This window comes from Rhinopithecus roxellana, chromosome 15 (genome assembly GCF_007565055.1).
Source record: "Rhinopithecus roxellana isolate Shanxi Qingling chromosome 15, ASM756505v1, whole genome shotgun sequence".
In the NCBI taxonomy this organism is placed as follows: domain Eukaryota; kingdom Metazoa; phylum Chordata; class Mammalia; order Primates; family Cercopithecidae; genus Rhinopithecus; species Rhinopithecus roxellana.
In genome coordinates this window covers 56,102,549-56,114,705 of record NC_044563.1, presented here as the reverse complement: position 1 = coordinate 56,114,705, position 12,157 = coordinate 56,102,549, and the positions used below count along the sequence as shown (strand labels likewise).

General features: G+C 38.8%; 1 protein-coding gene across 2 annotated transcripts in view; it reads left to right on the top strand.

The window, feature by feature from the left end:
• UVRAG (UV radiation resistance associated) overlaps positions 1 to 12,157 on the top strand; it is a 335,339-nt gene that overhangs the window by 252,801 nt on the left and 70,381 nt on the right. For both annotated transcript variants that reach the window (XM_030917811.1, XM_010366787.1), the window contains one exon: positions 4,253 to 4,331. In XM_030917811.1, coding sequence (XP_030773671.1) covers positions 4,253 to 4,331 — 79 coding nt within the window. The remainder of the gene's footprint in view (positions 1 to 4,252; positions 4,332 to 12,157) is intronic.

The following is a 12,157-nucleotide window of genomic DNA, read 5'->3' as shown; positions in this document are numbered from 1 at the left end:
AAATCTTTCTTGGTTGCTGAAGGAAAAAATGAAATTATATTCAGTATGTTTAGTTTCACATATTCAGAATTATAGAATCTTGGAGCTGGAGGAGATACTATGCCTCATTGAGTTCAGTGGATCATCTAGTATTTGATTCCCCTTGTGTTAGTCTCTAAAGCTACTGTAAGTTACCACAAACTTGAGAGACAAACAGCAGAAATTTACTCTCACACAGTTCTGGAGGCCAGAAGTCCAAAATCAAAGGTCATCAGGGCCACACTCCTTTCTTTATCCTTTACAGCTTCTGGTGGCTCCAGGCATTGCCTGACTTGTGGCTGCATAACTAAGCTCTGCCTCTGTCAGCACACAACCTCTTTTCTCTTTGTCTCACCTCTGTGTTTCCTTATTATGATACTTACTAGATTGAGGGCCCACCTGACTAATAAAAAATGATCTCAACTCAAGATCCTTAACTATTTTAGATCTTTTCATCAAATAAGGTCACTTAGACAGGTCCCAGGGATTAGAATATGGACCTATCTTTTTGGAGGCCACCGTGTAACCCGCTACATCCACTAAATACATGTCCATTGTTTGTTTGTGTTTGTCGCCCTTCTCTGCTTGGCTGCCTCTAACCAAGATCTTTAGGATTTTGAATAACTTTGTAGTGAAATCAATCTCCTGTAATGCATATACCATTCACTTTGGTTCTCCCTGCTTGAAGCCACGCAGAAAAAAAACGAATTATTTTTCTCTCTGAAAGTCCTTCATTTGTTGTCCCTGAGACTGGTATCCTCCAGGACAAACACCTCTGGTTCCTTCAACAATTTCTCTCAATACTGACTCCTGTTCCCCTAATCATCCTGGGTTTGCTTCTCTAAAGCATTCAGAGGCAATAGAGAGAATACTGAATTTATTATTGAAGACCTAATACTGAGGCCATGTCTCTTCCACTTACTACTTAGGGGATCAAGGCAAATCAATTTATTTTAAATAAAATAATACTGACTGCTTCATTATTTCACTGCATGCTTTTTATAGTCAAATGAGATTGTTATAAACGTTCTCTAGAAACATAACCTTTAAGTAAGGATACAAGTGTTCTTCTGTCTGTTTGTAAAATACTTTCACTCCCAGAACTAAACATAGGTCTCTCAGTACAGTCTCACCTAGTACAAAGTAGTAATCACTATCACGTTCCCCAGCTGAGCTGCTCCTCTTCTGTTACCACAGCCTGGGATCACAGTAGCTTTTTTGGTAGTCGTCGCATAATTCTTAACTCATATTGAAATTGTTCTGTACTAAAGAGTTCCAAATCATTTTCACAAATAATCTTTTTTAAAAAAATTCAACAAATGTTTATTGAGTTCTGTTAGTAGCAGTGCTTAGACACTTGACAGAGAGGCAAAGAGGAACAAAATAAAATCGGTTTCTGCCCTCTTGGAGCCTACAGTATCATAAGGGAGACACACATTAACAAGTAATCACACAGTGAGTGTAAATTTACAATCTGAGACAGACTGGAAAAAGAAAGAGTTTCAAACTGACCTAAGCCAATTTGATAGTTCACAATGATACAAGTATCTACCGTAGATAAAGGTGGGCTCTGATAATTAAGATTGGAGGTCTGCAGTTCTCCCCACTAACCTCTTCACTAGCTGGTGTTAGTTACAGTGACAGTAAGGCTCAGATGGAATTCTGTCACACATGTAATCTTACTTATTGCTTTCTAATTCCTTCATTTTTCTATTTATAGAAAGAGCCACAAGGTATCGTTCAGTTAAGGCCATGTGAAGACTAAGTAGAGTCAGTGAATTTTCAATGTGGAAATTTAATTTAATTTGAAAATAATATTAGCCATTTTAATTGAATATAATAATAAATTGCATTGAATCTTCATAGGAAATACATGGTTCATCCTTCAGTTATTTAATGTAATACTCCTTTAATTAGTCCTCTTTGTGATGTTATAGACCTACTTCTGGTTGTACTTTAATGGCCACATTCTTATCTAAAGCTTCTATAGCTTGCTAACGTAATTCTCCAATATAAGATTTGTATCTTATGTTCTGATAATAGGTTTTGCCCTTTAAAATGGGTGTTTTTCAAGATCGATAGATCTATAAAGCCATGTACTTTTGCAAAGTAAGATGAATGCGTGATAGTTATAAGCCATTTTACTATTCAACTTCAAGTGACCTAGGAATTTGAAAGCAATATAAAATGTAAATTCTGTCTTAATATTTGATCTGTCTTTGCATTGCCTTATTTGAACCATACCTTGTGGCTTTTTGTATAAATAAGTCCCACTGAAGTCATAATAAAGTCAAATGTTGTGAAATCAATTTTTTAGGAATGTTGAAGCTTGGTTTTCAATGTGTGCTGACCTCAGTTTACTCTTCTAACATACGAAACAGTTTCTAGATATATACCTTGAAAATGGAGATAGCTATGGGTTTGGAGAGCTGTTCAGATAGTCTACATCTCAAGCTTATAGAATAACGGCTAGACAGCACAGAGGTTTAGGACTGTAGTAGATTTTCTCTAAAGTACCCCTGTTGGGTATTTGCAAATAAGTTGTTTCTTTGCAGGCTACCCCATCTGAATTTGAATGATTCCCAGACATCTTGCAAAAACCTGGTGTTGCACTTTGCTTATCATGAATTTGCTATGCTGTCATTTTTATGCATCTCAATTTGAGGCCAAACCACATGTCCTAGTTTATTTTTTACTGTTTCAATTAAATATAAAGCTCTGTCTTCTTGATGGGTGTGTGAAGCATTTAGTGTTCCTTTAGTAGAGAATAAATACAGTTCATGACCTTGCTCACTCCCCAGTGCCTATAATTTTATAGTGTAACAAATTTACCTTTGGATACTATATAGCCAGCAACTCCTGAGAATTTAATATAAAACCCTTAAATTCTATTTCCTTTATTTTATTTCCTCTAGAAAATAATATCCTTTAGGCTTTATGGAATGTATCTTTTCCTCAGACAATTAAAAGACAATTGAAATTAAGACTAGTAATTGTCACTTGCCATTCATTTCAATAAGATTATTTTATTCTTGAGAATAATTGTATATCGCACAAGGAAGGTGAAGTTTTCTTCTTGACCCTAAATAGTTATTGATCTGTTTGTAAAGAAATCTGTATCAGATGCTAAAACTTTTGCTTGATCTTGAGAATCAGAAAACAATGACTAGACTATAGGTGTGCTCTAACCTTCTTCATTTGCAAGTATAAAGAAGGGGAATAGTGAGGGGAGTTACTCTCTAAAATAACTCATTATCTTTATGAAGATCCAGATCGCATGCCTTTGTTGCTCCAGTGAAGCAGGTTAAAATGGAAAGTCCTGTATGAGAGCCTTGTGGCATGAGCACATTGCCTTAGAGAAGTTGCATCCAAATAGCCATCCCTGTAAATATGAGTGAATATTTTAATAAATTTTGGCTCATATTGGCACTGTTGATTTCACTGGTCACCTTAAAAGAAACAGAAATCTTGCTGGGCGCGGTGGCTCACGCCTGTAATCCCAGCACTTTGGGAGGCCGAGATGGGCGGATCACAAGGTCAGGAGATCGAGACCATCCTGGCTAACACGGTGAAACCCCGTCTCTACTAAAAATACAAAAAATTAGCCAGGCATGGTAGCGGGCACCTGTAGTCCCAGCTACTCGGGAGGCTGAGGCAGGAGAATGGCGTGAACCCGGGAGGCGGAGCTTGCAGTGAGCTGAGATCCGGCCACAGCACTCCAGCCTGAGTGACAGAGCCAGCCTGGGTGACAGAGCAAAGACTCCATCTCAAAAAAAAAAAAAAGGAAAGAAACAGAAATCTTATATATTGCTTCTAAGTCGGATTTTTTTTTTTCCTTCCTAATCTTCCTCTCCCATTTAGTAGAAGTTGAGATGTCAGGTCCAAGATATTAGAGGGAAAAATTTCTGGGATCTTAATCTTAGCTAAGGTGGCAAGTTTATGATATGTAACTAGGAACCAGTGGCCTCAACTCCTTGGAGTGGATTGGTCACTTTCTTAAACATCAGTTCCTTGTTCTGTGACCTATTCACTTTTTCTTTCGAAAGAAAGCAGCTGTTATTCTGACTTAATTAATATTATGAAGATGTCAGTAGATTGTAGTGACTATAACTAGGTGACTTAGTCCAGTTCAGATGTTTATACTGTATCTAAGAAATTTTAGCCTCTGTCGACAACTTGGAGGTTGTATTTACTCAGCTTTGGAAAATATCTGATCCTTCTTTACCTTTCTTAGGTTTCCACTGTATCCAAAAGGAGGGGAGAAGTTGCAGTTTGATTATGGTGTCTATCTTCTGAACAAAAATATAGCACAGGTAAGTCTCTGTTCTTCACTTATCTCCTACTTCCATGCATAGCCTGTTTCCTTAGATTGCTAGCCCTTTTTCTTTATAAACATGCACTGCAGTTGACCCTTTTATTTAACCAGTTACATTAGTAATACACAATTCTTTTTTTGACCACAGTCTTTTTCTGTGCCCTTAAAATGACTACAGAGAAGCAATGAATACAAATTGGAATCCTCTTGCTAAACTCAGAATCTCTTTCTGTGTTTTTACTTGCTGGTAGACTACACTTCGATGTGTGGGTTTCATTATCTCTTGCCTCTGCAGCTTGACCAATTGTAATTTTCTTTTCTTAGGCTATTTCTAGGGACTCAGTTTGCATTGTTGTTTCTGGAGTAAAAGTTCATTCCTATGCAAGTACTTCATGGTATCCTCACTTTTTTATTCCGGGTCCAAAGGAAAAGACCAAGCACATGGCCCTTCCAGTCTGTCTTGGATGTTTGTGGCACTCTCAACATCACATCAGTTAGGATCTCACTTAAATAATGTCTTTCCGTATGCCATAGTAAGACTATCAGATGCCTAGGTTTGTATTTTCCTGAAAGAAATATGTGCATTTCTTTAGCACTTCTGGCCCTACTTCAAGATGTAGGCATTCCATAAGTTTTCTAATCATAAAGGAAGACTAACTTCCTTTGTTTTTGATTTGTTTTTGTTTTTGTTTTTGAGTCGGAGTCTTGCTCTGTCGCCCAGCTGGAGTACAGTGGCATGATCTTGACTCACTGCAACCTCCGCCTCCCAGGTTCAAGCGATTCTTCTGCCTCAGCCTCCCAAGTAGCTGGGATTACAGGTGCGTGCCACCACGCCTGGCTAATTTTTTGTATTTTTAGTAGAGATGGGGTTTCACCATGTTGGCCAGGCTGGTCTCGATATCCTGACCTCGTGATCTGCCCAACCCAGCCTCCCAAAGTGCTGGGATTACAGGCGTGAGCCATCGAGCCCGGCCTGTTTATTTTTGTAAATTGCAAGTGTTTTGTTTTGTTTTCATTGGACATCCTTCCAATTGGAATATCACATGGATGAGTGTCCACAATTTGGCTGTTATTTAAAGACGTTATGAGCTATATCCTCAGACCTTTGGTTTAACAGAAGTAATAAGATTTGCGATGCTTTTGTTTTTATGAGCCTGTGTTTATCCACATGAATCTAAAGACTTGCTGAATATTCCCTTATTCATTTCTGATCAGTCTAGAATTATTCCTCTACGTAGTATCATCTGCCACTCTTCCCTTCAACCAACCTCAGTTTAATGGTGGGGATTGTTTTAATTTGTTTTTTATTAAGATTGTTGTCCTTTTCTGAAATTGGGTCAGATTTCTAGATTGCATTCCTCAATTTATCGTTTGCTTCACCCTTCACACTCATTGTCCTGTCAACCATACTACTTTTACTGTTACTTCCACTCCAGCTCCAGGAAAGCAGCCCTCTGACAGTCTCTGGTCCATGACTCACCTTTCCATGTGCCATTCTTCCCACAACTGATACTTGCCCACTCTCCATTTTTGGCAGACAGGTATTTCAGTCAAAGAATCAGGGCTTTCATTCCAAGGCTGCCTAGCTCCCACTCTGCTGATCACAGTTCTATCATACCATGGAAAAGGCAGTGCTTAAACAGAACTGGTCAAAAGTGCTCAGACTGAGGCCCTGAGGCCGGATGTGGTGGCTCATGCCTGTAATGCCAGTACTTTGGGAGGCCGAGGTGGGTGGATCGCCTGTGGCCGGGAGATAGAGACCAGCCTGGGCAACATGGCAAAACCCCATCTCTACTAAAAAATACAAAAATTAGCCAGGTGTGGTGACATGCGCCTGTAATCCCAGCTACTCAGGAGGCTGAGGCATGAGAATCTCTTAAACCCAGGAGGCAGAAGTTGCAGTGAGCTGAGATCGTGGCATTGCACTTCCAGCCTGGGTAACAGAGCAAGACTCTGTCTCAAAAAACAAAAACAAAAACAAAACCAAAAAAAAGTGCACAGACTAAGACTGCACTAAGGAAGAAGTAAATTAGAGAGCCCCTCCAGCGATGTCAGCCGTGGTGGAAAGAGCACGTAGATACTACAGGATCCAGAGTTTGAGAGTAAAATTGTCATCATTTAGTAGAACTAAGTTCTGATTTGAGTTCAGAACGTCTCTTCTTGCCCTGTTTTCTCTGTCTTGCTCTAGGCACATAGGTCCTAAGGTCAGAAGGCTGTTGGAAGCTTCCTGGTGAAACTTAATCCTGCTGAAATGCCTGTATTTCCTCATATATCCCAACTTCAAACATACACACAATATGCACATGTGTATAGATGTACACACATATGCACAAACACACTTCTTTCTTCTCAAGGGCCCCAAAGGATGGTATGACAAAGGATGATATAAAGTGTTGCTAAGAATACCACAGCTTGCTTTGAGAGCAAGACCAAGATGGAGGCGATGTGCAGGGGAAAACTTAGAAAAGTCAGCCCTCCTCATCAGACTTGCAACTCTCGGACCTGTTTGGTCCCCACTTCCCAAGAGGCCTCTGAGTTTATTATTAACCAAACCAAGGCCACAAGTATGCTGACCTAGTTTTACTCATCTAAGAAATGGATTGCTTGTAGTAATTGTGTATCCTCTCCAACTTTATATAAAATTGAGAGTTTTATACTCCAACTTTATATAAAATTATGTAAAATTTCTCTTTGAAAATTGGGAGAGAGAGAACAATCAATAGGTTAACTACTCTGAATCCATAGGGAGCAAGTATCTTCCTGTGTGGGTTTTCTTTTTTTAATCACACTAGAGGCAGTTTTAAAAGGAGGGGACAGTAAACTTCTTAAAAACTGGCTTTTTTATATTTCAAAATGTATTCAGCAAGCTCTTTAAGCAGTTAGAAACTTTTAGAACAATTGTGACCTTTCAGTTTTTGTTTTTTTTTTTTTTTTTTGCCTCAGCTCTGTCTGTTCTGTCTCTCCCTGTTTCTCGGGGAAGCTTTCATTTTGTCTTTGACCTTACTGCCATCACTGTTTCACATTTTGATTTGTAACAAATGAAAGAACCATTAATTGTTATGGCTCCTAACCAAGCATTATAGTAATCAGATATTTCCAGCTTTTGAAGGTTTGTTTTTATAGACATGTAGACTAATACATGTTGTCAAAGGGGAGTTTGTCTTCTCAGCCAGTCTCATATGTACCCCATCTCTCAAGATGTGAACAAATCATACTATTAAAATGGCCTCACCTCAGTAATTTATAAGCCACATTAGTGGAGGTGGATGAAAGCATTGGCATGTGTTAAAGTGCCACAGAAAAAGGAGTGAAGTCATTTAATACTGCATCCATAATTTGGTTGAGGATTTGAATAGTCAATAGGACCTTTCATCACAACCAGAAGTCGTAGTAAAATCACTTTTTTGGTAGAGGAAATGACAGAATTTAGTAATATTTGTTACTTCAGTATTTGGGATCAGTCCAGCCCAAGTTTTGAAAGCACAAGCTTAGAGAGACAGGCCTTCAAGTAGAAATCCTCAAGTGTTGTTTGAAGAGCTGAGAGCACTGGTAAGGCCTGCTTGCCCTCTTCATGTCACTGCTGTCTGAAGGTGTGTGTGTGTGTGCTGGATTAAGTACTAAGAGTGAGTGAAGTGAAATGCCTCGTTTTCAGCACCATTTATTAATATTTGTCAAATGCCAGCCTCTTCAGTTGGAAATAGCCTTCCTTGTTGGCTACCATGTAATGCTGTAGGAATGGGCCTGTCAAAATTCAGGTGCAGTATAATTGACATTGACTTTAAAAACCAGATCCTGCCATAATTTCAGTTAGTTCATGAGTACATTATATTAGAATTTGTGTAGAGAACAGAAATTTGCTTTTAATTCTCAGAGCATAAAAATTACATGTAAAACGAAAATTATAATACTTTTATCTTACATTTGTGGAGAGCCTTATAGTTTGTAAAGTACATTCACATGATCCCTATCATCACCCTGCAAAGTAAAAAGGGCAGATACTATTAAATGGATTTGAGGACAGCTTGGCTTTTGACATTTGTCCCTCCAGTGTCATATCACATGATTTGATAGGTGTGGCAGAGATCCCCTTACTTCTGTATACTTCACTGTTCTGTATATTTCCATCCTAAAAGTGCACCAAATCAAAGAAGACGACATTCCCAGATAGAAGAGGAAGCAAATGTTTTTTGAGAATGGAGACAAAAACTATTTTGCACATCATATTTCCATTAGCAAGCAAAATGCCAGAAACACTATAAGTTCTAAAGAAATTAATAATGAATGGTGATATAGCACCGTCACACAAGAAACTAAGACCTAGAAAAGTTAAGTGACTTTAATGAATTTTAAAAATTGTGATACACACACACATGCACACACACAGAAATGGAATATTATTCAGCCTCTGAAAAGGACATACTGCCATTTGTAACAACACAGATGAACCTGGAGGACATTATGCTAAGTGAAATAAGCCAGACAGCGAAAGACAAAGACTACGTGATCTCAATCGTACGCAGAATCTTAAATGTAAAAGTTGAATAACTAGTAACAGAGAGTAGGATGGTGATTCAGTGGGAGGGAGGGAAGGAAATAGGAAGAAGCAGGCTAAAGGGTATGCAAATTTGCAGTTAGATAGGCTGCATAAGTCTGGAGATGTAATATACAGAATGAGGATTATAGTAATAGTGTATCATGTACTGAAAATTTGTCAAGAGAGTAGATTTCTGCAGTTTTTATCACACACACCCATGAATATGTTAATTTGTTTGACTGCTGTAATCATTTCACTATGTATATGTATATCAGAACATCATATATACCTTAAAACATGCTGTACTCCTTAGATACAATATAAAATTTTTTAAAGTTAGGTGACTTGCTTAAAATTCATTAGTTTATTCAACAGTATTTGTTGAGCACTTACTGTGTGCTGTGTACACTGAGTTAGGTTGCAGTGGGTAGAGCAGTGAATAAGATATACAAGATCCCTGATCCCTGCCTCATTAATATGCTAGACACAAAAGAACAAATATTGTAGCATTCCGTTTATATAAGTATCTCCAAAAAGCAAACTCATGGAGTCAGAAAGCTACATTAGAGGGCTGGGGGAATAGGAGAGCTATTGCTTAATGATTACAAAGTTTCTGTTGGAATGATGAAAAAGTTTTGGAAACAGATAGTGACAACAGTTATATAACATTGTGTATGTAATTAATGCCACTGAATTTTACACTTAAAAATGGTTTAAATGGCAAATTTGAATTGTACACTTTAAATGGGTGAGTTGTATGTTATGTGAATCATATCTCAATAAAGCTGTTTTAATAAAAGAAAAAGAAAGATCCCTGCCTCGTGAAGCTTATAACCTGATGGGAAGAGACATACAATAAACAGAGAAAGTCATTTTAGATTGCGATAAGTGCTGTCATGGAAATTAATTAGGTGATATAATAGAAAATAACTGGAAAAGGACCTACTTTAGATTAAATTGTCAAATAAGCCTTATTGAGGAAGTGACTGTTGAGCTTAGACATGAATGATGACAAGGAACCAGCCATGCAACCAGCTAGGGAACAGAAAGTTCCTGAAGGTGATGGGAATAGCAAGGGCAAAGGCCCTGAGGTAGGGAAGAGCTATGCTGAGGTAACAGATGGAGGGCTGATGTTGTGGCAGGAGTGTAGTAATTGAGGGGCAGAGGTAGCCAGGGAGCATAGCATATAAAACCTCAGAGACCACAGCAGAGTTTCCTAAATTATTTTAAATACAAAGGGAAACCATTGAGTGAATGATGTAAGCAGGAAAGTGGCATGATTTGATTTGTTTTTTCCCAAAGATCATTCTAGCTACTACTTTTTTTGGCCCCACCCACCCACCTCCACATTCTAGCTACTTTAATGGATTGCAGGGAACTAGAGTTGAGGCAGAGTTACCAGTTAGAAGGCACTTCAGAAGACCAGATTAGGGGTGATGGTGGTTTGGATCAGGATGGTAGGGGTAGAGATGGAGAGAAGTGAGCAGATTTGAAATATATTATGGGACATGAACTAGTGGACTGAATGTGGGAGATGAGGAAAAAAGGAATGTCAAGGATGACTCCTAGGTTTTGTGTATGAGCAACTCCTTGGATGATAATGCCATTTATTGAGATGGGGAAGGATCCAGGAGGTGGGAGCAGGGCAACCAAAAGATCTTCTTTGCAAATGTTAAGTTTGAGTTACCTATTAGAAATCCAAGTAGACAACAGGATATATAAGTCTGGAGCTCAGGATTGGAGGTCAGTACAAGGTATAGAAATTTGGGACTCATCAACATAAAGATGGTATTTAAATCCAGGGAACTAGATGAGATTACCCAGGGAGAGAACGCAGAGTTGAGAAGAGAGGGAAACAGATACAGACACACACCTACAGTGGGATTTAGCCCTGGGAAATTACATTTAGAAGTTAAGTAGCAGAGGAAGAACCAGCAAAAACTGAGAGGAATGAACAGTGAGGTAGGGAGAAAATGAAGAGAGAGTAGGATTTGGAAACTAAGAGGAGTAAATTTCTGAATAGAAGAAGTCATCAGTATGTCGAGTTATGGGTTTATCACTGGAGATGACTGTGGGATTAAGGGAAGTTTCTTTTTGTTTTTGTTCTTTTAATTGGTTTGTTTTGTGGGAATCTGGAATGGTTTGTTTGCTTTGTTTCTGAAGATGGCAGGTATCAAGGCATATTTATGCTGATGAGAGTGAGCCTTTGCTCTTGCCACTTATCCCAAATTGCCTTTTTCAGATGCGTGAAGGATGGTGGGAAGAGAACAGGGAAAAAGTCCAGCTCATTATTTATCTTATAAAAGGAAGACTTTTGATAGGTATGATGTAAATGTGTAGTTCTCACCACAACTCCCACCATAGTATGAATATATCTTTGATGTGAAGATGAATTGACCATCTGTACAGGCATTGAATTAATTTAACTTTTGGATAAAGTGAAGAGAGCTATACTGAAACTAAATAATTTTCTTCCAGATTGTTGGTACTGAGCCTTTAGTAGACTTTCTGAATAGTTTCACCTGAGTGTGCCAACTATACAGAATTTAAGTGACAGATTCCTTTTTCTCCTAGAGCAGCGGTGTAATCAGTCCCTGGTTCCTTGGGGATCCCCAACACCCTCAGTAGGTCTGGGAGGGCAGAAGTATTTTCATAATAAAACTAAGACATTTTTGCCTGTTTCACTGTGTTGACATTTACGTGATGGTAGGTAAAACTGCTGGCCACTTAGAACAAATCAAGGCAGAGAAACTAAACTCAGCTAGCAGTTTTTGTCTTCTATAAGACTGTGTACTCATAGTTTATATGTATTTTTAAAACAGGGTTCAATTAAGAATGTCCTTAATGGCTGGGCGCGGTGGCTCACGCCTGTAATCCCAGCACTTTGGGAGACCGAGGCGGGCGGATCACAAGGTCAGGAGATCGAGACCATCCTGGCTAACACAGTGAAGCCCCATCTCTACCAAAAATACAAAAAATTAGCCAGGCATGGTGGCGGGCGCCTGTAGTCCCAGCTACTTGGGAGGCTGAGGCAGGAGAATGGCGTGAACCCAGGAGGCGGAGCTTGCAGTGAGCCGGATCGCGCCACTGCACTCCAGCCTGGGTGACAGAGTGAGACTCCGTCTCAAAAAAAAAAAAAAAAAAAAAAAGAAAACAGAACCAAAGACAAAAACCACATGATTATCTCAATAGATGCAGAAAAGGCCTTTGACAAAATTCAACAGCCCTTCATGATAAAAACTCTCAATAAATTCGGTATTGATGGAACGTAACTCAAAGTAATAAGAGTT